The sequence below is a fragment of the Thamnophis sirtalis genome, unplaced genomic scaffold, assembly GCF_051295495.1.
Source record: "Thamnophis sirtalis isolate CommonGarterSnake01/CBP01778 unplaced genomic scaffold, rThaSir2_p1.2 scaffold_2, whole genome shotgun sequence".
Taxonomy (NCBI): Eukaryota; Metazoa; Chordata; class Lepidosauria; order Squamata; family Natricidae; genus Thamnophis; species Thamnophis sirtalis.
Window position 1 is genome coordinate 75,458,278 of NW_028261382.1, and position 26,362 is coordinate 75,484,639.

At 41.1% G+C, this 26,362-nt stretch overlaps 1 protein-coding gene across 1 annotated transcript in view; it reads right to left on the minus strand.

Annotated features, from left to right (window-relative positions):
• Positions 1–265: 265 nt before the first annotated feature.
• Positions 266–26,362, minus strand: part of SFRP1 (secreted frizzled related protein 1) — a 71,565-nt gene continuing 45,468 nt past the window's right edge. Inside the window, exon 3 of the mRNA XM_087706123.1 lies at positions 266–6,745. Within this exon, the coding sequence (XP_087562249.1) occupies positions 6,423–6,745 (323 nt within the window). The 3' untranslated portion in view covers positions 266–6,422. The remainder of the gene's footprint in view (positions 6,746–26,362) is intronic.

Consider the following 26,362-nt stretch of genomic DNA (forward strand, 5'->3'; position numbering starts at 1 on the left):
TGCATTGTTTATATTGCACTAAATGCTATTTGTCTTTTTTTTTAAATCAAGTTAGTGGTCCACGGGATTTAAAATTATGAATTTAATGATCCCTGAGGTCCAAAAGGTTGGTGTCTGGAGGGCCTTGAGGGATTACTAACAATAATAGATTCCCATAAGTAAGCTCAATTACTACCTAACACCATTTTAGTCTAGTCTAGTCTAGAAGTTGTGTGAGTCTACTGTGGACAAGAGTAGTAATAAACTTTGTAAAAAGAAAACAAGAATTAGGAAACATTTTTAATTTTATAAAATGGAGCATCAATTGGGAAATAAGCTTCATTGCAACACCACCAAAAGACAAGAGCTTTTGAGGATGGGACTAGACTTTTTGCTTTTCAATTGTCTAGGGACTCTCTCGTTCTTTCAGAAATGCATTTTTGTGGTCATCTCATCACCCACGACATCCTCAAATCCCATGCTCCCCATTGTCTTAGCCAAATTTTTAGAACCTCAATATTTAAGAGGGAAAGCACCACAAAGATGCGAAATCACAAGATGGAAATGCATTGATGGAGCGCATCTGCACTAACTTTTATTCATCGTGGCTTATTTGAAATAACAAGGGATATTGTGCCCTTGGGGGAAAAGAATGGAAGTCATTGTCTGGGAAACACGACATTGGCAGGGAGTAAGAAAACGGCAAAAGTAAGGATCTGGCAGCAAAACATAATTCAAACAATTGTTATGTTGGCTGAGGGACAGACGCATCTCTTTCTCAGCATACAATTATGAGCCAACTTCCTGTTTTTCCCAATATCCATGATGGATAGCACCTGACAGTATTTCAAAATAGGACTGGAAAACAAAGCTTATGTTACTATTATTATTATTACTTTTGCCATCAGTGGCCTCCTGCAGAGAATTAACTTGCTGCAATGGCCTTTTGGAGTTTGAAAACCTCAACCCTGGTTATTTTAGAACTTCCTGCAAAGATACCAGAGTGATGTAAAAAGAATGCAAGATTCCTTCAAGATATATTTCCCTACTTCTTCAATGTGGCTATCTTTACAGAAAACAGTTAAAAGCAGAAAAATGGAAACAGAAGAGAACAGAACTTCTTAAAGGCACAAACTCCAGTCCACTCACATTTCTCAATATATATAATCTTACACTTACCCACAGAATTATCCACGAAGGAAGAGGCAGATGGAAACAAGGGTGGGGGTGGAAATACCAAGAAAACAAACAAAAAAACAAACTACCAAATACAAAATTCAGATAGAGTCATCCATGGAAAGGACTAAGGATCTTGCTCCTTCTATAATCTAACTCCATATAAGGCTGAAGGATAGTAATGCACAGTATTTTACATCTTAAGTAAACAGCTGGAATAGAGATGGCTGTCATGAGCCACGTGAAATTTCACTGCAGTTCTATCAAATTATGGCCAAATATCAGCATTTGTAGCAAAAATAAAAAATGCTGCCAGGTATGATAATTCCTTGGTTTTCCCTGTTGCAATGTATGACTGTGAAAGTTGGACCATAAGGAAGGCTGAGTGCCAAAGAATGGAGGCCTTTGAACTCTGGTGCTGGAGAAGACTCCTGCAAGTCCCTTGGACTTCAAGGCGATTCAACCGATCAGTCCTAGAGGAGATCAACCCTGACTGCTCTTTAGAAGGCCAGATCCTGAAGATGAGACTCAGATACTTTGGCCACCCAATGAGAAGGAAGGACTCTCTTGAGAAGAGCCTCATGCTGGGAATGATAGAAGGCAAAAGAAGAATGGGACGACAGAGAAGGAGGTGGCTGGATGGAGTCACTGAAGCAGTCAGCGTGAGCTTAAATTGACTCTGGGGGAGGGTAGAGGACAAGAAGCCCTGGAGGAATGTTGTCCATGGGGTTGTGAAGGGCCGGACACAACTTCGCAACTGGCCATAACAAATGAGAAATATCCCTATTTTGAGGTTGCATTGTGGGATCCCTTCGTTTTCCACATTATGTTCCATTTCTAGGAAGGTATTCATGCCAGATGGATCATCTTGAAAAGTGTGAAAGTTTATGCAAGCAGCTATATTTCTGCTGCTAACCCATCTAGTCCAGGATGAGGTTGGGCAAGCTTATGTCAAGGGCCACATTTTCTGGAAATGTCATGTGATTTTATAGGTAGGGATAGATAAGGAGTGGAGAGGAAGAGGGATGGTGGGATCATCCATCTTTTATTTTTCTGACCATCTCTACTCTTTCCAACCTCTCCCATTTGTTTCAATTCATGCAGCTCCCAAACACAGATTAATTACAGAAACTAGCCAAAGGTTTCTGTGAAAGTAGCCTGAAGTCTGTATAGAATTAGTCTCCATGTCACCAGGGCCCCCTGCCCATGAACCATTCCTCTTCCATTTCTAGGGGACTAGAATCTAAAACATACGATAAACGGTTGCAGAAACTAGGCATGGCTAGTCTAGGGAAGAGAAGCACTAGGGGAGACAGGATAGCAGCCGTCTAATATTTGAGGGGCTGCCACAGAGAGGAGAGGGGTCAATCTGTTTTCCAAAGCAACAGAAGGCCAGGGAAGGAATAATGGATGGAAACTGAACAAGGAGAGATTCAGCCTGGAAATAAGGAGGATTTTCCTGACAGTGAGAACAATCGACCCATGGAACAGAAGTTGCCTTCAGAAGTTGTGGGAGCTTCATCCCTGGAGTCTTTCAAGAAGAGACTGGACTGCCATCTGCCAGAAATGGTGTAGGGCCTCCTGCTTGGATGGTGGGTTGGACAAGATGATTTACAAGGTCCCTTCCATTTCTGTTAATCTGTGAGGGAATGGAGCTGCCAATACCACTGCTGACTGATAATATAGGGACCTTTGCCAGCCTCCCATGGTTAATGTTGTTGATAAGAGTGCTGTTCAGAATGCTTCTTGGTAATATTAGAATGCAGAGAAGATTAGCAAAGATGATTAGGGGGTCCGAAGGCTAAACCATACTATGAACGATTGAGGGACCTAGGTATGTCTAGTCTAACAAAAAGAAGGACCAGGGCTGGCACGATAGCAGTCTTCTAGTACTTGAGAGGATGTCAGAAAGAAAAGGGATTTAATTTATTTTCTAAAGCACCTGAGAGTAGGACAATAAGTACCAGATGGAAACTTAGCAAGGAGAGACGCAACCTAGAACTAAGTAGTGAGAATAATCAACTAGTGGAATGCCTTGTCTTCAGAAGCTGTGGGTGCTCCATCACTGGAGGTCTTCGAGAACAGACTGGACAGTCACTTGTCCAGAATGGTATAGGGTCTCCCTTTGAGCAATGGGTTGGACTAGAAGACCTTCAATGACCCTTCCAACCCTGTTATTTTGTGCCTATTTTCTTCTATTGTAAGAACAGGCTTTTCAATGCCATTCTCAGTAGGATGTTATTTCAGACCTCCCTTATTTAAATCTTCCAAAAGTTCTGGGCAGCCATTATGGAAGTCGATATGGAATATTTGTGGGTAACTACACCTTTTGATATGATCTTGGATTCCTTTTTTAAAAACATAATATCTTCCCTTCAAATTCCGATTTCTAATCTGATCTTCCTCAAAATTTACTTAATCTAGAAATGTAACTATGAACGTATGAAGAAGGGCTGCAGGATTTGGGTTTGGCTAGTCTAAAGAAAAGAAGAATTAGGGGACACATGATAGCAGTATTTCAGTACTTGAGGGGCTGCCACAAAGAAGAGGTGGTCAATTTATTCTTCAAAGCACCTGAGGGCAGGACAAGAAACAATGGATGGAAACTAACCAAAGAGAGAAGCAACCTGGAATTGAGGAGAAACTTCCTAACAGTGAGGACAATTAACCAGTGGAACAGCTTGCCTCCAGAAATCATGGGCGCTTCATCATTGGAGGTTTTTAAGAAGAGACTGGACAGTCACTTATATGAAATGACATATGTTCTCCTGCTTGAGCACGGGGTTGGACTAGAAGACCTCCAATGTCCCTTCCAGCTCTATTCTATTCTAAAACATGGATTCAACCCTCTTTTGTGGTATGACAAAAAAAACCCCACAACCTGTGCACAATTTTTGATAGTTCCCACTTCTGCTATTTCTTGTTTCAGAGGCACTTTGGAATTCATTCACCTGGGATCAACTTGGGGAAAGGTTTATTAGAACAAAAATGTGGTTCTTGAGAAGTCTACCAATATATTGTAAACAAATGGGAGTAGCCAGAGGTTCAGTTTAGGATGGATTGAAGAGAAAGATGGAGTCTGGGAACCCCAACCTGTCAATTTACACCTAGACCCCTCTCACACATAGGCAAAAAATCCCACATGGCCAACAGCTCAACAGTCTCAACAGTTCATAGGCCAAGCAGCTGAGGAGATCCCTGTGCCAAGGTGCCTCCAAATGTCAATGCCCTGCAATAAAATTAACCCCTTGAAATACAATCCCGCAAACTGTCCTTATATGACTTTTTATACTTTTATTTACCGGGTTATTGAAGAAACTGGATGTTCCTCTCAATTTTTCCATCTCTCCCCCTACCCTTATTTAATTGATTGGGGGTGCAGAAAGAAGAATTAGACATTAAATGATCTGCCTCCAGATCTCTACAAATTTTCAAGCGGTTCTGCCTACAGGTTCATGTTAGCAATTTCTGCTCAATAGGCAGAAATACCATTCGTCGAAAGCCATGATGGAGAACCTTTTCGGCACTGATGTGCACATGTGCACGCGCACCAGAATCTCAGAGACTAGCTGGCCAGTGCACATGCACACACCTGCCAGCTGGTTTTGGGGTTTCTGGCGTGTGCATGCACATCGTCCAGCTGGTCTTTGGGTTTCTGGAGCTCTGGTGCGCGCAAAGACCAGTTGTCCGTCATGCATGCATGCTCCGGAAACCAGAAGACCAGCTGGTGATGGCTCATGTGCCCACAAAGAGGGCTCTGCATGCCACCTCTGGGACGCATGCCATAGGTTCGTCATCACAGGTCTAAAGAAAACACCTTCTTTGGGATAAAACCCACTAGCATTACATAAATGAAGGCTTTGGTAGTCCTAGTAATTTTCTTGCTGCATCCTTCAGAGCCAAGTTGAACCTATTTAGCGTTATATTTTTTTCATTTCTACAGTATAGATGGACACATCTCTTTGGGCCATTCTTGGCTATGCCTTGCAAAAAATACCGCTGAAATAAGTGAAGATTTACTGTACGTTGTCATTTGTATCATTGTCACTATCACACAGTGGCATCGTTACATAGCCAAATCCAACAGGCTTACGTAGCATTGTGACATCATCATGCTGTCAGGCCTGCAGTCATATTCTTTTTAGGATCTTTGGCCTGCCACTCTCTCTCCCTCCTTCTTTACTATGCTGTTTCATTAGTGGGGAGTTGGGAGGGGGGTAGTAAGGAGTAGAATGTTATTGTCAAAATAAAACATTCCTTTCTAGAAGCCCAAGGTCATCCTTTGCCTTTGCACCTGACTGGAAGTGCAGGAAGTGTATAACCCCAGCCATGAAAATTACCGAGTTGGTAAAGTTAAGGATAGGCCGCCACTGTGAATTCCACAGATGTACCAGCATGTCTCTCTTATTAAATTGCAACTTTGGTGAAAGCTATGCCTTGAACTCTGATTTAATTCCGGATGATATTTGGAACGCTGACACATGCCTTTTCTCACATGACTATCCCTGACTAAGACCATCTTTATGGAACTAATCCAGGAAAAAGGAAAAAGCAGCACTTGGGAGATGGTCCCTTAAGGGAAATAAAAACAGGTGAAAAGTGATATATACTATTTTTTTAAAAAAGTCAGGTTTATATATATATATGTATATTTATATATAAAAACAGAAAGCTACAATAGATGTGCTGCAGATGGCTGATTTTTTCTAGTTGGTTGTAGAGAGATCTGGGCACAACCCCTCAAAAGTATATAAATATATTTGCATATTTTGAACCTTCCCTAATGAGGATGTAACTGGGACAGAGACCTCGGGAGGGGTGCAGGAAAATCAAAAACAGCAGCGGCAACCACGTGAGTGAAGTCCAAACCCCACCCCCTTTTTTTAACATGTTGCACAAAATGTACGTCAAAAAAGGAAGTGGGACTTTGATCACATGATCACAGACACCATCTTGACTTCTTTGCCCGCCCTCTTCCTTCCCCAGTGGCTGCCCTTGAATTGGGGATGGGGGGAAGAGAGAAAACAGGCAAGAAGAACACGAGAAAACTCTGAAGGCACAAATGGAGAAGAAGGCAGAAGAAGAATCAGTTATCCACAAAGGTTGAAGAAGCCAACATTTTACGTGAACCATCCACTCAAGTCTGTGCACGTTCAGGGCCTGTTATATATATATTTGTTATATATATATAAAATATTAAAAAAATTAAAATTTTATTAATGAAAAAAAATTGAAAACATGTCCCCTTTCCTCGATGCCCCAGCTGATCATTTGAAGACGGACTGGAATGTGGAACATTCTGGAGCCTTCATCTTCTTCATGAACTTTTTGAACTCTTTGTTCTTTTTATCCCACTTGTGGATGGCCGTCAGCAGATACTGGGTTTTCACTTTCCGGCCCATGATGAGAAACTGGTGGCTGAGGTTGTCCAGCTGGTGGCAAGGACAGTCTGCCCCATTCTTGAGGTACAACACGAGCTTCTTCAACTCTTTCTTCTTGATGGTGCCCAATTTCAGAGCCTTTTTCTTCCTGGGGATGATTTTCTTGTCCCCGTTCTCCTTCTTCACCTCCTTGATTTTCATCTTCAGGGCTGGAAGGCAGAAGATTTTTTTTATTTTTATTCATGAACATTTTGAATACAGTCCCCTTTTTCCCGAAAATAAGACCTCTCTGGATAATAAGCCCAATCGGGCTTTTCAGGGCATATGTTAAAATACCATACTTTTTGGAGTATAAGATGCACCTTTCCCCCCCTAAAAGAGGGTGATTGATTGATTGATTGATTGATTACATTTATATGCCGCCCTTTTCCCCAAAGGGGACTCAGGGCGGCTCACAATTCAATCAGGGAAGGAGGTACAGACAGGGGGATAAAAAAGACGAGACATAACAATACAAAATTTAAAAACACACAACAACCATACCATTCGAGAAGGGGGGCAAAAACTCTTTAGCCTCAGGCCTGTCGGAACAGCCAGGTTTTAAGGGCTTTGCGGAAGGCCTGGAGGGTGGTGAGGGTTCGAATCTCCACAGGGAGCTCGTTCCAGAGGGTCAGAGCAGCCATAGAGAAGGCTCTCCTCCGGGTAGTCGCCAGTCGGCATTGGCCGGTGGATGGAATTCGGAGGAGGCCTAATCTGTGGGATCTGATCAGTCTATTGGAGGTAATTGGCAGCAGGCGGTCTCTCAAGTACCCAGGTCCAATACCATGAAGGGCTTTATAAGTGACGACTAGCGCCTTGAAGCGTATCCGAAGACCAATAGGCAGCCAGTGCGGTGAAAATTTGGTTGCATCTTATACACTGAATGTAGCCCTGCCCACCCACTGGCCCCAACCCTTTGGCCTCTGCCTCCCTGCAATTTACCTCCTTGCAGCAAACGGAGAAAACAGGGCTTGCAGAGGCAGCAATAGGCTATGGTAAATCCTGCACCATGAAACAGCTAATCGTGCTTAAACTGAAACTTGCTGTTTGCTGCAAAGTGGCAAATTGCTGGGAGGCAGAGGCAGATTTTTTTTTCTTCTAATCAGGCTAAACTGAAACAGGCTGTTTGCTGCTTGCTGCAAGGAGGTAAGTCAATAACTATAAATGCCTACAAAATGTTCACATTATTAGACTTATTTTTTAAAGATTGTTTTATTATTGTTTTAGACAACTTAATGAAATTAAGAAGCTTTCTAAAATAAATGCTTGATCTGAAGAGGCCCAGTGCTATTGTATCTTCTTTTAAAAAGGACAGAATAACATATACTTCCAGAAAGCCACATCAATTTTAACAACATCTATACAAGTATAGTCTGAAATGTAACACCACAAACAGTGTTTATCTTCTGTACTGTTTGCTGCAAGGAGACAAATTGCTGGGAGGCAGAGTCAGATTCCCCCCCCCTTGTCTTCCTCCCCAAAAGCTATACTTCGGAGCATCTTAACTCCAAAAAAGCCCTCCCTGAAAATATTGCAACACAGCAGCAGCCATGAGGTGACCATGCTTGCCGCCTCCTGCACCTAAAAAAATAATAAGATCTCCCCAAAAATAAGGTCAAGTGCTTATTTTGAGGGTCAAAAAAATAAGACCCTGTCTTATTTTGGGAGAAATGTGGTATCATTTACAAAAGAAGAACAAAAAAAAGAAGACAGTAAATAATATTAACACAGATACTGGTAGCAATAGTAATAATGTAACAGAATGGTTTTGCCTATGTTTCTTTTTATATTAGCTCATTTATATTTCTGTTAAATATATTGGCGTATTTATAATTATAGGGCATCTTTATGTTTAGTTCATATAGATCTTTCTTCATCTAATTTCAACCTCTTATCTCTAACAACTCATAGAATCTATTCCATATCAAGTAATATTCTAGATAGATAGATAGATAGATAGATAGATAGATAGATAGATAGATAGATAGATAGATATAGATTGATAGATAGATAGATAGATAGATAGATAGATAGATATTTGTGTGTGTGTGTTTGTGTCTGTGTGTGTGTGTGTGAAGTTGAGCTTAAAACTGTGTAAGCTGGAAAAGAATTAACTGATATTAATAACAGAATAACAGAGTTGGAAGGGACCTTGGTGGTCTTTTAGTCCAGCCTCCTGCTCAGGCAGGAAACCCTACACCATTTTAGATAAATGGTTGTCCAATCTCTTCTTAAAAACTTCCAGTGTTGGAACATTTACAACTTCTGGAGTCAAGTTGTTCCACTGATTAACTGTTCTAACAGTCAGAAAATTTCTCCTTAGTTCTAGCTTGCTTCTCTCCTTGATTAGTTTCCATCCATTGCTTCTTATCCTGCCTTCAGGTGCTTTGGAGATTAGGTTGTCCCTTTCACATCTATGCTCTTATTACTGTGAAACAGAGGGTATGTCCGCTAAAGCAGCCTTCCATAACCTTGAGGTCCTTCATATGTGCTGATTGGTTCCCAAAATATTCAGTAGAATCACTATTGGAAAGTTAGAGAACTGCCGTCCAAATGTATGGAGCATGTAGCTGAAATATTCCAAATCACAAGGACCAGATATGTTTCCCATCTCTTGGAAAATTCTAATCCTGACCAGCAGTTACTGCACCTGTGTATGGTTTGCCAATTGCACAGTGGCAGATAGGACAGCGCTCCAGAGGGTCACCGTCATTGCCCAGAGGATCGTTGGTTGCCCTCTCTCCTCTTTGAAAGAGCTTTATAGCTCCTGCTGCCTTAAGAAAGTTCAAAACATTCTTAAAGATCCATCTCATCCAGGGCAACCTTTTTTTTTTTGAACTATTATCATCTGGCAGACGGTAAAGGGCAATCAAAACAAGGACAAATAGGCTGAAAAACAGCTTCTAACCCAAGGCAGTAACTATATTGAATTCTACTGTATAGTGCAATATCAATGCAATATCAAGGGTTTTCAATTCAATTATATAGAATGTGAAGGATGCATGTTTTTGGTTTATTTTTAAAGTTTTCTTATGTATTATGTACACTGAAGATGGCATTTAATTTCATTGCATGAGGTGCAATGACAATAAAGTAAACTAACTAAACAGATGTTTGCCTCATTAACCAGCAGTTCTATGAACTACTAGAAGTATATATTCTTGTGAAAAAGACATATTTACCAGATGTTCAAAACACTCTCCTAACTAACATCGAGAACAGTCAGTTATCTATGGAAGCATTCTGCTGAATTGCCTCTTATCCATTTAGCTTGTTTAGAAATAACTGTGTAGGAGGCATGTCAATATTTGAGGCTTCAAATCTTTTTGTTGACTGAATAATTATTTACGTTTCCTCCATTGGCAGCCAAAAATATCTTGGATTATTTGACCATCACAAGCAAAAGGAAAGGAAAGGCAGGGGAGAGGAGGGTCAGATTAGTAGGATTTCTTGGTATCTCTGTGACGTCATCAAATGATCACAGAAATGGGAGAAGATTACTCTATGGGAATGATTAAATGATTCAAAGTCTTGTCTTATCCCCAATTAGATGAAGTAAGACCTATCCTTCAGTGGTGCTCCTTCTTCCTTCTCTCTTTCCAATTGTTCACAATTGATAAGGTTACCAAACTCAAGAATCATGACTCTTGGTTGGCCTACATCTCTAGATCATCACTTCCATGGATTAAGAATGTAACTATCGTACCTCAAACCACCAAGATCACGGTCCAACACAAAAGATACAATTGTGCAAGAGGTGGCATTTCAACTGAGAATCCCATTCAGGATGTCAATTAGCAATAGCAATAGCAGTAGACTTATATACCGCTTCATAGGCCTTTCAGGCCTCTCTAAGTGGTTTACAGAGAGTCAGCATATTGCCCCCAACAATCTGGGTCCTCATTTTACCCACCTCGGAAGGATGGAAGGCTGAGTCAACCCTGAGCCGGTGAGATTTGAACCGCTGACCTGCTGATCTAGCAGTAGCCTGCAGTGCTGCATTTAACCACTGCACCACCTTGGCTCTTGGCAATTGTCCCACATCCCTCCCCCCCCCAAAAGAAATCCCTGGCACGTAGGAACTACCAAGAGGAAAACTTTATCAAAAGATCCATTTAGGCACAGCAGAAGCAAAGTCAGTTCTGAGTTTTTCCCACGAAAACCCATATAGGTTAAAAAAAAAAAACTTTTCACCCATTTAGGCACAGCAGAAGCAAAGCCAGCTCTGCTACTTCTGCCTATTTCCTCCTGAAACTGAACCAAAATTATATGTTGAACTGATTTATGATGATCAATTTACAGAAGTTCAACTTTGGCACTGACTTATTTGACTCCTTTGCATCTTCCAATTTCATCTGTCCATCCATTCCTTTGGCTCCCAAGAGAAGTTCCAGGTGTAACGTGATCTAATCTTCAACTTGGCTGCATTGACTTTGACCCTTCATTTCTCAATCTAGAGTAGGGGTGTCAAACCAGTGGCCCATGGGCCAGATGCATCACATGCTAGCTCCACCCCCACCCAGTTTAGCAAAGGAAGTCCTGATACGTCACATGATGTCGGCATGATGACACAAGTTTGACACTCCTGATCTACAGTATCTGGTAGGAATTCAGCCATTGTAGCTGGGAATGCTGGGAAATACAGCCCCAACAATATATCTGCAGGCTACTAGGCTGAGCAAAGAAGAATTAAGCACTGGGGACACCAAGGACCATTAAGTAACTGTCCATGGAAAAGAGACTGGAACTTTATCCCAGAAACATACCACAGCCCATTCCCCAATTCATATCTAAGGAGGGACAGGACAGGGTTTCAATCCAATCAACACAGACTGGAAATTGGCATTTAGCCTGGAGTTGCAGCTGCCAAAACAAATCTCTTCCTTCTGCTGGACCCCAACTTTCCCATCAGTTCCACACAGGTTCTCAAGCAACTTCTCCCAGGTGGGACTCAGGGTGCAAGTGATGGAATAGATCAGGTCCCATTCAGACCTGTGGTCATTTATCTACTTCTCTGGAGTCCAGCCTTCCATCATCTCCCTTATCTAGGCCATTATTCGCCCACTTCAGCAGACTTGCTGATTTATAGCATCCCAAAATAATGTACAGGAAATTTCGAGCTGGGTGAAATGAGAGCAAGAGAAAGCTGTGCATGTTGACATGAACATAGAACACAGAACGACAAGAGTTGGAAGGGATCATGGTGGTCATCTAGTCCAATTCCCAGCATGAGCAGGAGAGTCTACCCCATTTCATGCAAATGGCTGTCCAGTCTCTTCTTAAAAGCCTGCAGTGATGGAGCACTCACAGTTTCTAATTCCCACAACCCTGTCATATTACCTACTAAGACTGTATTACTACTATTCTTCTCTTCTTTCCTAGTACCTATCTCTTCCCACTTATGACTATAACCATGTTGCTTGTATCTTTACAGTTTATATTGTTTTATTTGTTTCCTAATATGTTTTGATTGCTTATTAGTAACCTATGACTATCACTAAGTGTTGTATCTTATTATACTTGATGAATGTATCTATTTTATTTTTCTTTATGTACACTGAGAGCATATGCACCAGAGACAAATTCCTTGTGTCCAATCACACTTGGCCAATAAAGAATTATCTTCTCTTCTAGTCTCTTCTCTTCTATATTCCAATATTTATTCTATTCTATTCCATCTTCTATCCTATCCTATCCTATCCTATCCTATCCTATCCTAACCTATCCTATCCTATTATATATTCCATTCTACTCTATATGCTATCCTATACACATTCATCTATTCTATTCTATTCTATTCTATTCTAATTTTCTTCTATTCTACTATATTCTACTCTACTCTATTCCATCTTCTATTCTATTCTATTCTATTCTATATTCTATTCTACTCTATATGGTATCCTATACACATTCATTTATTCTATTCTATTCTAATTTTCTTCTGTTCTACTCTACTCTATTCCATATTCTATTCTATTCTCTTCCATCTTCTATTTTATTCCATATTCTATTCTATATTCTATTTTACTCTATATGATATCCTATACACATTCATCTATTCTATTCTATTCCATCTTCTACTATCCTATCCTATTCTATATTCTATTTTACTCTATATGCTATCCTATACACATTCATCTATTCTATTCTATTCTATTCTACTCTACTCTACTCTACTCTATTCTATTCTATTGCATCCCATCCTATTGAAAGCTGCCAAGGAGGGATCTGCATTTACATTGACAGATATCATTGGGATACCACAATTTTGACCTTTCTAGTCATCCCTCCTTTGCTTCTGCAATCCACATTTGCAAGTTTGAGGAACAATCCAACATTCCTATGAATCCTATGGCCCAAAAGCCAATGAAAGATGAGCCAGATGCTTACAAGGAGCTCTGCTCTGTCCACGCCAACCTCAACGTCTTACTTAGAAAAAGAAAACTGTTTTCTATCTCCAGATGTACAGTATAAACACCCAGTACTCCCAAAGGAAGTTTCCTGTCCACCAAGACCCAAAAAATGAAAAATCATTAACTCCCTGGAATGATCCATCACAGAGAAAAGAGTCTGTAATTGCTGCCGTTTTTCACAATTCCAGTCCAAACACGAACATTTGTCAAGGACATTTCTTTTTTCTGCTGTGAATGCACTTTGGACATTCTTGAGACTTTTTTCAGCATTTCACCAGGGGATCTTCACAGGCTTTCAGGGTCCCAAGTAACACCTCAACAAAAGAAAATTCCAAGGTTGGAAATTCCTTAAAAATCCATTTTATTAAAATGGGAGGGAGAGGGAGAAGAGAGGGAGGGAGGGAAAAGATAGAAGAGGGGGAGGGAAGAGAGTTGAGAGAAGAAGCTGGAAGAGGGGGGAAGATGGATGAGAGAAGAAGATGGAAGAGGGGGAGGGAGGGAGATGAGAGAGGGAGAGAGGAAGGAAAGGAGAGGGAGAGAAGTGGAGGGAGGGAGAGAAGAAAGCGAAGAGAGGGAAGGAGGGAGGAAAGGAAGGAGAGAGGAGGCAGGAGGGAGAGTGGGAGAGGGAGAGAAGAGATAGGGGAGGTTGGGAAGGAGGGAGGGAGAGTAGAGGGGGAGGGAGGGAGATGAGAGAGGGAGAGAGGAAGGGAAGGGGAGAGATAAGAGGGGGAGGGAAGGCAAGAGAGGGATAGGGGGAGAGTGAGAGCAGAGAGAGAGGGAGGAAGGGAAAGAGAGAGAGAGGAGAGAGTGAGACAATGTCAACTACCACTACATGTGCAAAGCATATGTCAAAAAAAGAGCATGGCACCACACCATGATCTCTGTTCTGGGCAGTCAAAGAGATGCATCTGCTTCTGGAGAAACTTTACCAGGTTCCTTCTGTGCTAAAGATCAGAAGAAGCAACCTGGAGAGCTATCAGCCCATTCAGAGAAGCCACAGTCAAACTCTTCCAAAGGAAAAAGTCATTCTGAGACACTGCTTTGGCTTGAATGAGTGGGTGTCCCGGCTGCCCACAACCCTAAGTGAAGTCAGACCTGGGCCCACAACAGAGAAGAAGCAAAAGACGTCATGGGCAGAGTCTCTCTCGCACACAACTTGTTAGCCTAAGCTAAAATGGAGCTGGAAAGATTGTGGTTCAGGTTGATGTGGAAATCCAGCCGCAGAGTTTCAGCAAAGAGGCATTTTCAGCGGAGGAAGAGTGTAAGTAATTTATTTTTTGGTGACCGATGACCCATTTGCTTGTGATGGATTTGAGAGCCTTGGCAAGCCACCCAAAGCAGAGGTAAGGATGCTAATCAAGTCCAGTCCTAGAGCATTAGCCTTGGCCCTGCCAGCAGGGGCTGCAAGAGATTCAAGCTTAATAATGAACATCTGGCTAAGAAGACTACGCTTAAGTCTTGGCATTTGGGAATGGGGTAACTGACTCAACAGAGATTACAGATTAACAGAGTTGGAAGGGACCCTGTAGGTCATCTAGTTCAAGCCCCTGCCCAAGCAGACCCTACACCATTACTGACCAATGGCAATCCAGTCTCTTCTTGAAAGCTTCCAGTGATGAAGCTCCCAGAACTTCCGAAGGCAACTTCTGTTCCATGGGTTGCTTGCTCTCCCTGTCAGGAAATTCCTCCTTATTTCCAGGTTAAATCTCTCCTGGATCAGTTTCCATCCATTATTCCTTGTCTGGTTTTCAGGTGCTTTGTAAAATAGCTGGACCCCAGAGGTGGGTTGCTAATTTTTTTACTACCAGTTCGGGGTGGGTGCACAACACTTCTGCGCATGTGCAAAAGCATCTTGGTGGATGGGCGGAGCCTCCCACCATCACCACTACCGGTTCGGCTGATCCAGGCCGAACCGGCAGCAACCAACCTCTGCTTGACCCCATCCTCTCTGTGGCAGCCCCTCAAATATTGGAAGACTGCTATCCTATCTCCCCTGATCCTTCTCTTCACTAGACCAGCCATGCCCAGTTCCTGCAACCATTCATCGTACGTTTTAGCCTCCAGTCCCCTAATCATCTTGGTTGCTCTTCTCTGCACTCTTTCTAAGAGGCTCAACATCTTTTTTACAGTATGGTGACCAAAACTGGATGCAGTACTCTAGGTGTGGCCTTACTAAGGCTTTAAGACTTTGGAAAATAGGTTTTCCCCCTCCTCTCTGGGGCAGCCCCTCAAATATTGGAAGACTGCTATCCTGTCTCCCCTGGTCCTTCTCTTCACTAGACTAGCCATTCCTGGTTCCTGCAACTGTTCATTGTATTTTTAGCCTCCAGGCCCCTAATTATCTTGGTTGCTCTTCTCTGCACTTTTTCTAGGGTCTCAACATCTTTTTTATAGTGTGGCGACCAAAACTGGATGCAGTATTTTAGGTGTGGCCTTACTAAGGCTTTATAGAGTGGTATAAATCCCTCCCTTGATCTTGTTTGTTTCCCTCTGTTAATGCAGCTTAGAATCTTCCTGATCAGTGGTGTCCTCACAGCCACCTGGAGTGATTGGCCATGTGAGGAGTCCCCAAATCCCTCATACAGGAACCGGAGAAAAGTCAAAACAGAAATGTTTTTTGGGAGCAAATTTCACTCATCCTCCTCCCCTTCCGCCCAAAGAAAGAAAGCTGCCAAGAGATCCATTAGATCTGTAATATAAGGAGGCTCCAGGCAACAGGTCAAAGGAGACAGAAAACAAGACCTTGTATTGATTTCACTTTCAGCTTCCTTGGAAATTTGAGAAGAAGAAATCGCCCACCAACTCCTGAGCTGAGTGGCAGAAACAAAATGAAAAACTCCTTCCTCTGAGGGGAGGGCGGTGGCTGAAATTAAGATATCAAAACTATGGTTGCTCTTGTAGTAGATGAAGGACAACCCTCTCTCCCCCCCCCCAACATTTCTCCTGCTTACCCCCTTCCTAAAGGACCAAGAGATTCTTCACTAGGAACCCAACAGGGAAAAAGAGACAGGGAGGGAAGACTAACAAATTTAGCTCTTAGTAGGACGCGGTGACTCAGGGGCTAAGACACTGAGCTTGTCGATCAGGTCGGCAGTTCAGTGGTTTGAATCTCTAGCACTGTGTAACGGAGTGAGCTCTCATGACTTGTTCCAGCTTCTGCCAACCTAGCAGTTCGAAAGCATGTAAAAATGCAAGTAGAAAAATAGGAACCACCTTTGGTGGGAAGGTAACAGTGTTCCGTACACCTTCAGCGTTTAGTCATACCGGCCACATGACCACAGAGACATCTTCGGACAGCGCTGGTTCTTTTTTGCAACGAAATATCGTTTGTATTGAAATTGTCAAACAAATCTTCATACGTATGAGTGTCCATTCATGCACACACACGTGTGAATGCGCATGTGAATGAGAAGGATATATACATTTGTTGTTATATTGTGTTCTTTTTTCCTTTCTTTTCTAATTTCTTCCTCTTTGTTTTATTAATTCAATAGAGGCCAAAATAATTTTTTAAGAAATAGATTATGTGACTCCCAAAGAAGAACCTAAAACAAACCAACATCGCCTATAAGCACTGGACATTTAATGGGTCAGTTTGCATGTTCTTTAGTGATGGTTGGAGAGGAGAATTGCCCAACAAGTCGTATTTCTGGGTCAGAAAGTGGCTTCAAAATGTCTCAAGTCTACCCCAACCAAAGCATTTGTGAAGTTTCCAAAAGTTGCCCGAAGTAATTAGCTGTTTTTAGGGATTGAATACTTTCAATTCAAGAGAGACAATCCAGAGTTTAAGAATCACCAGCCTCTTGCCCATTGTCGGAAAGTTACTGAGTCACCTGCTAAGGATTCACAAAATAGCAGCTCGCCTGAGAGGCCAGTTTCCAGGCCAGTTTCATGCCTGGAAGAGGATGTTGTGACTAACATCCTAAAATAATTGCTATGGGATGCTCCTGGTGTGGAAAGCAGGTCTTCGCCACATTGGTTGGCTTTATAGTGTCCACTGGCCTTCACTGCGAAGCCTCTCTGGGCAGCAGACCAAAAGAGAGGTCCTCCTCCTCCTCCTCCTGCAGCACAGTGGCATGGGAAGGATACCACAGTCCTCCTTGTCCTTATGGAGAAATGTCCAGAGACCTCCTGCATGGACTGATGCAAGCATTATCCAAGGCCTATCGCCTTGCATTCCTTCACTTGAGCCTCACCACTCAATCAAACACACAGAGAAACTTGTCTCTATACATCATATCCAAACAACTTAGACATAGTATCCAAGTTCATAATTACTGACTTTACACATTGATTCTTCTTCAGGCTGAGACCTCTCTGCCACAGAGAGGAGTGGGGGGAGGGTTTCAAGCTATTTTCCAAAGCACCTGAAGGCCAGGCAAGGAATAATAGATGGAAACTGATCAAGGGAGATTCCACCTGGACATAAGGAGAAATTTTATGACAGTGGGAACAATCAATCCATGGAACAGAAGTTGCCTTCAGAAGTTGTGGGAGTTTCATCACTGGAGACTTTCAAGAAGAGACTGGACTGCCATTTTTCAGAAATGGGGTAGGGTCTCCTGCTTGGGCAGGGGGTTGGACTGGATGACCTACAAGGTCCCTTCCAACTCTGTTAATCTAATCTAATGAATTGAGTACGGAACTAGGAGGACCATGCCTGAAAGCCATCAGATCTACTATTAGTTTCAAAGCGTCACTACATTCCCAAATATCAGAATGACACTAAACACCAAACCAATCCACATCATGGTTATCAGAGGTGGGTTGTTCCCGGTTCAGGCCAGTTCGGGTGAACAGGTAGTGGCGGCAGCGGGAAGCCCCGCCCAGAGGTGGGTTCCTACCTATTCGGTCCGGTTCAGCCCAATACGTAGTAACTCCGGTGAACAGGTGACCGTACCAGTTCTATCCTTGGCGGCACCATCTTGATTTTCTGTTCTACACATGCGCAGAACAATCTTCATTGAAAAAAATGTAATCTGTATTCCTTTTTTAATGTTGTGCGCATGCGCAGATTGTTTTAAATGCAAATACACACATGCGTGGAGCAGTACATTTTTTTTATTACTGAACTGGTAGTAATGGCAGCCGGAACCCACCCCTGGCTCCCCCCACCCACCCGGGCACTTCTGCCCATGTGCAGAAGTGTTGTGCACGAGTGCACATGCAAGCATGAGCAAACTGGTAGTAAACAGGTTAAGAACCCACCACTGATGGTTATATTCACCTAATGCACTAAATCATAGTATTCTTCTGGATTTGTGTACTCTTTTGGCCCTAACAAATCAAACTGGGTGTGCACCAATCACTAAGCAAAACAAGCATTCTATAACCAAACCTGATCAAATTTGCATAACATGTGCATGTTATGCAAATGCTGCTGCTGCTCTTTAACAAGCACAGTTGAGTGTGTTGTATGAACACAGCCAAGCCCTTTTCCAGTTGGAAGAGATATTGAGACTGGCCCTTGTTTTTTGCCTGCACAATTCAATAAAAAAGGGTTCTACTGCTTTGTTTGACGCAGGATTATTTCTCTGGCTCCCAATCTGATTCCATGCTAGGAATTCATACTGTTGCTTTCATTTTAGGTTTAGGTTTTATTCAACTTGGATGCCGCCCTATTCCCGAGGGACTCAGGACAGCTAACAAAACCAAGGTGGGGGGGACAATACAAAAGGGAAGGACATTTTCATGTTCTGAAACTGTCTTACCCAACTGCTGCATCACAGGGCCAAACCAATGCCCAGTCCAACAAGACAGACACGGACTTCAGAGGATAGTTAGAACAGCAGAAAAAACAATGGCTGCCAACCTGCCTTCCATTGAGGACCTGTACACTGCACAAGTCAAAAAGAGGGCTGTGAAAATATTTACAGACCCCTCGCATCCTGGACATAAATGGTTTCAACTCCTACCCTCAAAACAACGCTGTAGAGCACTGCACACCCGAACAACTAGACACATGGACAGTTTTCCCCCCCCGAACGCCATCACTCTGCTAAACAAATAATTCCCTCCCCACCGTCAAACTATTCATTAAGGCTGCATTACTATTACTATTAGTCTTCTCATCGTTCCTATCACCCATCTCCTCCCACTTATGACTGCAGGACTTTAACTTTGTTGCTTGATATTGATTGTTTTCTGATTGCTTATTTGTACCCTATGACTATCATTAACTGTTGTACCTTATGATTCTTGATGAATGTTTATTTTCTTTTTATGTACACTGAGAGCATCTGCACCAAAGACAAAGTCGTTGTGTGTCCAATTACACTTGGCCAATTAAGAATTCTACTCTATTCTATTCCATTAGCCAACGAGTCCCTCAAGAAAGTGGATGAACCAAAAGACTAGGAAACAGGACACTTGAAATTGTGTGTGGTGGGGTACTCAAGTCAGAAAGAACAGCCCTGATCCTGCCCCCCTCCTGCAATTCATGACCTTTTATCAGCTACCTCCTGCAAATTTGACTTGATCTTAGCTGGTTAGCGATGATGTGAATTGTGGTCCAGCACATCTGGAAGGCCTCAATTGGGGAAGACAATCCTACAAGGGATGCAATTCTTATTGAAGAGTCACGTTGCATTTCCCCCCCCCCCTATCTTATCCAAAATATCCTGGCTTCTCTTTTCCATCAGAGCTATGGCTGTTTTCCAACAGCAGCCAAGGATATCAACACAGTTCTAGGCTGCATCAACAGAGGGATAGAATCAAGATCATGTGAAGTGTTAATACCACTTTATAATGCCTTGGTAAGGCCACACTTGGAATATTTGCATCCAGTTTTGGTTGCCATGATGTTAAATAAATGTTGAGACTCTAGAAAGAGTGCAGAGAAGAGCAACAAAGATGATTAAGGGACTGGAGGCTAAAACATATGAAGAACAGTTGCAGGAACTGGGCATGGCTAGTCTAGTGAAGAGAAGGACCAGGGGAGACAGAAGAGCAGTCTTCCAATATCTCAAGGGTTGCCACAAAGAAGAGGGAGTCAAGCTATTCTCCAAAGCATCTGAGGGCAGGACAAGAAGCAATGAATGGAAACTCATCAAAGAGAGAAGCAACTAAGGAGAAATTTCCTGACAGTTAGAACAATTAATCAGTGGAACAACTTGCCTCTAGAAATCATAAATCCTCCAACACTTTTTAAGAAGAGATTAGATAACCATTTGTCTGAAGTGGTGTTGGGTTTCCTGCCTAAGCAGAGGGTTGGACTAGAAGACCTCCAAGGTCCCTTGCAACTCTGTTATTCTATTCTATCTCAATATTTTGTCTGAAAGAGGCCTCCAGGCTTCCCTCATAAGCCAAACCAAGAGGCACCAAACAGAGTTTCTCGCACCGCACTCCCTTTGTACAATCAGATTTGAGTGCCCCCCCAAAACATGCAAAGTTCACTTGACTCATTATTGATACTCTCCAAAGGAGGAGAGGAAACAGGGGAGGCAGACAAAATCCTGCAATGCCGGACTTCCTGGGAGGAGCCTACTGGTGGAAGCAGCAAAAAATCAGCTGCCTCCGAATTCCTGGCTACGTACCTGTTTAGAGGATCTTCCATCTGACGTCTTATCAGGTTTTCTTATCCTTCAGGCAAGAAGGAAAGAAGAAACTGTTTTGCTGGCAAATGCTCTTCGATTTTTGCAGCTTTTGTGCTTGCAAGGAAAGGGGGGCTAGCCCAAGGCAGAACGGCTGTCCGTGCTGGGAACTTCAAACTGCCTTGTGCAGGACAAAGTAGGTCTCTCCCACTCTGCTCTAAGCTTTGTTTGATTTATTCTTATCACGAGCTGGATCCGTTCACTGTGGACATTAATTGCTTATCAACATTTTAGCTTCTTTTCTTTTTCTCCTCCGAAAAATTATTTACTCAGAGGCTTCTAAAATGGCGCCGAGCAGCCTGGTTTCTCCGGTAATAACGAACACTTTTTGCTAGACAATGCAAACCCTCAAAAGAATGCAAAACAAAAGAGATTGCTTATCATTTGTTTTGGTTTCACAATAGAAGAATTTTACTCCTTTATTAACCTTGCTTATTTGGAAGTTAAATGGTGATGAATCTGCTGAATGGTCTTGTTACAATGTTTACTCACTGAAAGTTTTGCCAAGCCTTAAACTTCAAAATAAAAGCCTCTTTTTTTAAAGCTGCTTATTTAGGCAATAGAGTTTTATTAACTGCAGGCAGATAAATTTTGAAATGGCCTCAAAACCAAATATTAACTTGAAGTCGTCACCCTCTACTTCCAGGGGCACATCCTCAGTGCCTGGCACAAAGCTGCAGCCTCCGCTTCCTACGCCCCCTGCTGGGGATGTGTTAACGAAAGAATTTTTTCTGAGTAATCTAAGCGAGGCTCTTAATGCACAGACAATTAAAATGGAAGATAAATTTAGAGATAATAGAGAGGAGAGAAAAGAGGAAATAAAAGAAATGAAAGAAGAAATTAAAAATGAAATTAAAAGTGAAATAAAAGGACTTAAACAGGAGTTGTATGAGAAATTTGAGGCTAAGGTTGATAAAATTAGAGACGACATGCTGAGTCTTGTAACTGTATTAACAGAACATATTTCTGGAGTGGAAGATACTTTAGAGGTTCTTAATGATGCCAATGCTAACTTGACATTGAAAACAGAGGTGGTGGAACAAAAAGTGGAAAATGCTGAAAAAGAAATTATTATGATACAGTACCGACAAATGGAGTTCGCATTAAGAGTAAGGGGGCTGCGTGAGGAGAAACAGGAGAACCTGAAACAGATCCTATCGGAAGCTTTTGACCGCCTGATGGGAAGACCAGGGACCAATCAAGGCTGGCAAATTGACAAAGCTTACCGCGTCAACTCCTGGCTGGCAAAGCAGAAGCAGCTTCCTCGAGACATCGTTATATATTTTACTACAAGAGAGTTTAGAAATATGGTACTGCAAGCATCTTATAACACTAAGCTTCAAATTGGCGGTCAAGACCTGGTTGTTTTGAAAGAGATACCACCTCCAATGTTAAGAGCCAGGAGAGACTACGCTTTTTTGGTCGAAGAACTCAGAAATCGTCAGATACAGTATAGATGGGATGCACCATTTGGCATCATATTTACATTTGATAAGCAAAGGTACCGCCTCAACTCTGTATGGAAAGCCCGAGATTTTTATTATAATATATTGAAGGCCGGACACCCTGCACCATCTGGACCCAGAGAAAGACCACAAGAAAGACAGGATAGACAGCAAACTACACAACCATCAGACAAGATGGAGCATCTTTCTTCTCTAGAAGTGCAAGGTGCTATGGAACCAAGACCTAGCCGCATGACTACTAGACGTATGGAGAAACAAGCTAAAAAGCAACAGCATCAACAATCATCGGCCATCGATCAAGGATCTACAACAACAAATCTGGAAGCAATGGGAGGAGCTAGACCTAAGGTTAAACAGGCCGTGCAGGAAGCTCTAAAAATGCTTCAACCAACCAAAAATGACAACTAAGATTTTAACATGGAATGTCAATGGACTGAACTCTCCACAGAAGAGGAAGAAAATATTTCATTATCTCAAACAGTTTAAGAACGATGTAATTTGTTTGCAAGAAACTCATATCAAGTCAACTGATCAAAAATATTTGATCAACTCAAAACTTGGTCAACATTTTGCAGCTTCTGCTATGGAAAAGAAGAATGGTATAGTTGTATACTTAAGAAAAGATATGAAAGCTGAATTAATAGAAGCAGATCCCTTCGGAAGATATATTGCTTTAGACTTAATCTTAGAAGGGAAAAAGACATTACTTTTGGGAATTTATGCTCCCAATCAACAGCAAGATAGATTCTATAGAAATCTTCATGCTAAATTAGTACAGTGGGACTATAGTTCCTGTATACTATTGGGTGACTGGAATGGAGTGATAGACACTAAGAGAGATAAGAAGATTTCCCGCCTAAATACCAAGATGCGAGCTAAGTTACCCAAATCTTTCTTTGACATTATGGATGATTTTGAATTGAGAGATATTTGGCGAGAAAGAAATGCAGAGGAATATGACTTCACTTTCTTCTCGGACAGGCATCAATCCCTTTCAAGGATTGATTTTATCCTAACCACTAACGATTTGCTTTCTAGGGTCAAGAAAACAAAGATTGCAGTTAGGGTCCTTTCTGACCATAATCCAGTTTGGATGGAATTGGGAAGGGTAGTGCAGGCAAGAAGGTCTTGGAGATTGAATGAAAACTTATTTAGATATGAAAAGTATATTAATGATTGTAAAAAATTATTATCTGAATATTTTGTTTTGAATATGAATAAGGGTACATCTATGGAATTTGTATGGGACGCAAGCAAAGCGTATATGAGAGGAGTTTTGATGAATATAAATAAAACACATAGAAATAAGCAAGGGTTAAAACGAACAGAACTGGAAGAGGAAATTAAGAGAAAAGAGCTGGAGTTAACAATGAACCCAGACGATACAAAGGTTAAGGAAGCTATTAACATATTAAAATCTCAATTTGACATGTTGATCTCTGACCAGGTGGCTACTAATCTATTATATGCAAAACACAATACTTTTTGTAATGCAAACAAACCTGGCAGATGGTTAGCTTATCAGATTAGGAAAAAAAGGAAAACTCGAAACATATCTAAACTGTTTTACAGAGGGAAGGAGGTGTTTCAACAGGAAGAGATTCAAAAGGCTTTCTGGGAATTTTTTACAGAACTGTATAAAGGGGATAAAATTAATGGTTTAGACATAGACAAATATTTAGACAAAGAGAAAATACCTTCAGTTAGAGAAGAACACAGGCAAAAATTGAATCAACCAATAACCTCGGGGGAAATCCTGCAGGTAATTAAGCAATTAAAGTTAGGGAAAGCACCAGGTACAGATGGCTTGACAGCGGTTTACTATAAAAACTTACAGTTAGAAATGGTAGAACCTCTTAGAGAATTATTTAATATGATTCAAACGGAAGGTAAAGTCCCTCCATCTTGGAAGACAGCGTTTATATCTTTGATACCCAAAGAAGAACAAGATACTACTCAACCCAAAAATTATAGACCTATTTCATTACTGAATGTAGATTATAAAATTTTTACTAAAATATTAGCAAATAGGTTAATGTTGGTCATTCAACAATTGATACACACGGACCAAACAGGTTTTATACAAGGGAGACAGATGAAAAGTAATGTTAGATTAATTATTAATGCATTAGAATATTTGGGAAAGAACAACCAGATCCCTGCTGCGTTTATATTTTTGGATGCTGAGAAGGCCTTTGATCGAGTTAACTGGCAATTTCTGTTGAAGATACTGCAAAAAATGCAGATAGGAGATAATTTTCTACAGTCAATTAAAGCAATATACCAACAGCAAACAGTACAAATTATAGTCAATGGAAGTCTAACAGACTCTTTTCAAATTGGAAAAGGTACAAGACAGGGCTGTCCTTTGTCCCCATTATTGTTTATTATAACTTTGGAAGTATTGTTGAATAAAATACGGGGCTTGGATGGTTTAAAAGGGATCAAGATTAGGCAGCAAGAATATAGAGTCCGCGCTTTTGCGGATGATTTGGTCATAATATTGGAACAACCGCAGGAATCTAGTATGGTTTTAATGAATATGATTAATCAATATGGTCAAGTGTCGGGCTTTAAAATAAACTTAGGAAAAACCAAAATATTAGCTATAAATATGAATATTAAACAAAAGGAAGAATTAGGAGTGATGCTAGGATGTGAGGTAGTTAAAAAAGTTAAATATCTTGGAGTTAACATTTTAACTTCAAATGGGAAATTATATAAGCATAATTATGAACCACTTTGGCATAGCATACAGACAGAGATGAAAAAATGGGAGAAATTGCACTTATCTTTGCTGGGTAGGATAGCGGCAGTGAAAATGAACATTTTACCAAAATTTTTATTTCTCTTCCAAATGTTACCTATACTTAAAAAAGATGCGAACCTTTTAGAATGGCAGAAGGGTATCAACAAATTTGTGTGGGCAGGAAAGAAGCCGAGGGTAAAGATGAAAATAATGCAAGATGTACGTGAGAGAGGAGGATTGAAACTACCTAATTTAAAAATATATTATGATGCAGTGGTATTATCTGTAATTAGTGACTGGATTCACTTAACCAATGATAGAATATTGAACATTGAGGGACACGATCTGGTATTTGGTTGGCATGCTTACCTGTTATTCAACAAAAAATTGGATAAGAACTTTAAAAGTCATATTTTAAGAAATGCTTTATTGCGGGTCTGGAAGAAATATCAATATAAATTAAATGACAAGATACCCATGTGGGCAATTCCTAGACACGCAATTGAAAATATGAATACAGCACAAAAACAGGACAGAATTACCTACAGACAGCTTCTTACCTCGGAAAGGGGGGTATTACAATTAAAATCTTTAGAGGTATTAAAAGAGGAGAAGGTAGTTCAAACATGGTTCCAGTATGGGCAATTACAGGCTAGGTGGAAAATAGATCAAAAAATTGGTTTTATTCAAGTTGAGGATAATTTGTTTAAACAAATAAGAGATCAAAGCTTAATGCATATAAAGAGGATATATAATGTATTGATACAGATGGATTCGGAAACAGAATTAGTTAAAGATTGTATGATAAAATGGGCTCAAAATATTGAGGAACCAATAATGTTGGATACATGGGAAAGAATCTGGGTAAGAAATGTGAAATTTACACAAGCTCAAAATCTGAGAGAAAATTTTTACAAGATGTTCTATAGATGGCATTTAGATCCTAAAAAGTTGGCTTCTATGTATCCGAATGTACAGCCTAAATGTTGGAGATGTGGTTCTCTCGATGCTACATATTATCATATATGGTGGACCTGCCAAAAGGTTAAAGCATTTTGGATAAAAATATGGTGGGTCATGCAAAATGTTTTTAAAAGAAGGATAAAGTTTAGTCCTCAGTTATTTTTACTAGGTATATGTACTGACTTTACAGTGGTAGAGACCAATTTGACTCTGCACCTGATAACTGCAGCAAGACTGTTGGTGGCGCAATATTGGAAGAAGGAAGACTTGCCTACAATTCAAGAATGGTCATTGAAAGTAACAAACTTAGCTGAAATGGCTAAAATATCGGCATATCTCAAAGATCATTCAAATGAGAGATATAAACGAGACTGGAAAAAATGGATTGACTATATACAAAATAAATACGGGACTAAGAAATTCCAGTTAGCCTATGCTTAAGATCAGAAATGATTTAAATTGTTTAAAGTTAGTTCAGTAAGAAGAAGCTAAGGTCAATCTAGAATGTCATTAATTTCTTTATTTCTTTTTTCTCAATAGATTTTAGACTGTGTTAGTTAAAATTCTATACCGTGTACGGGTTCTGGGAAGTCGGGGGGGGGAA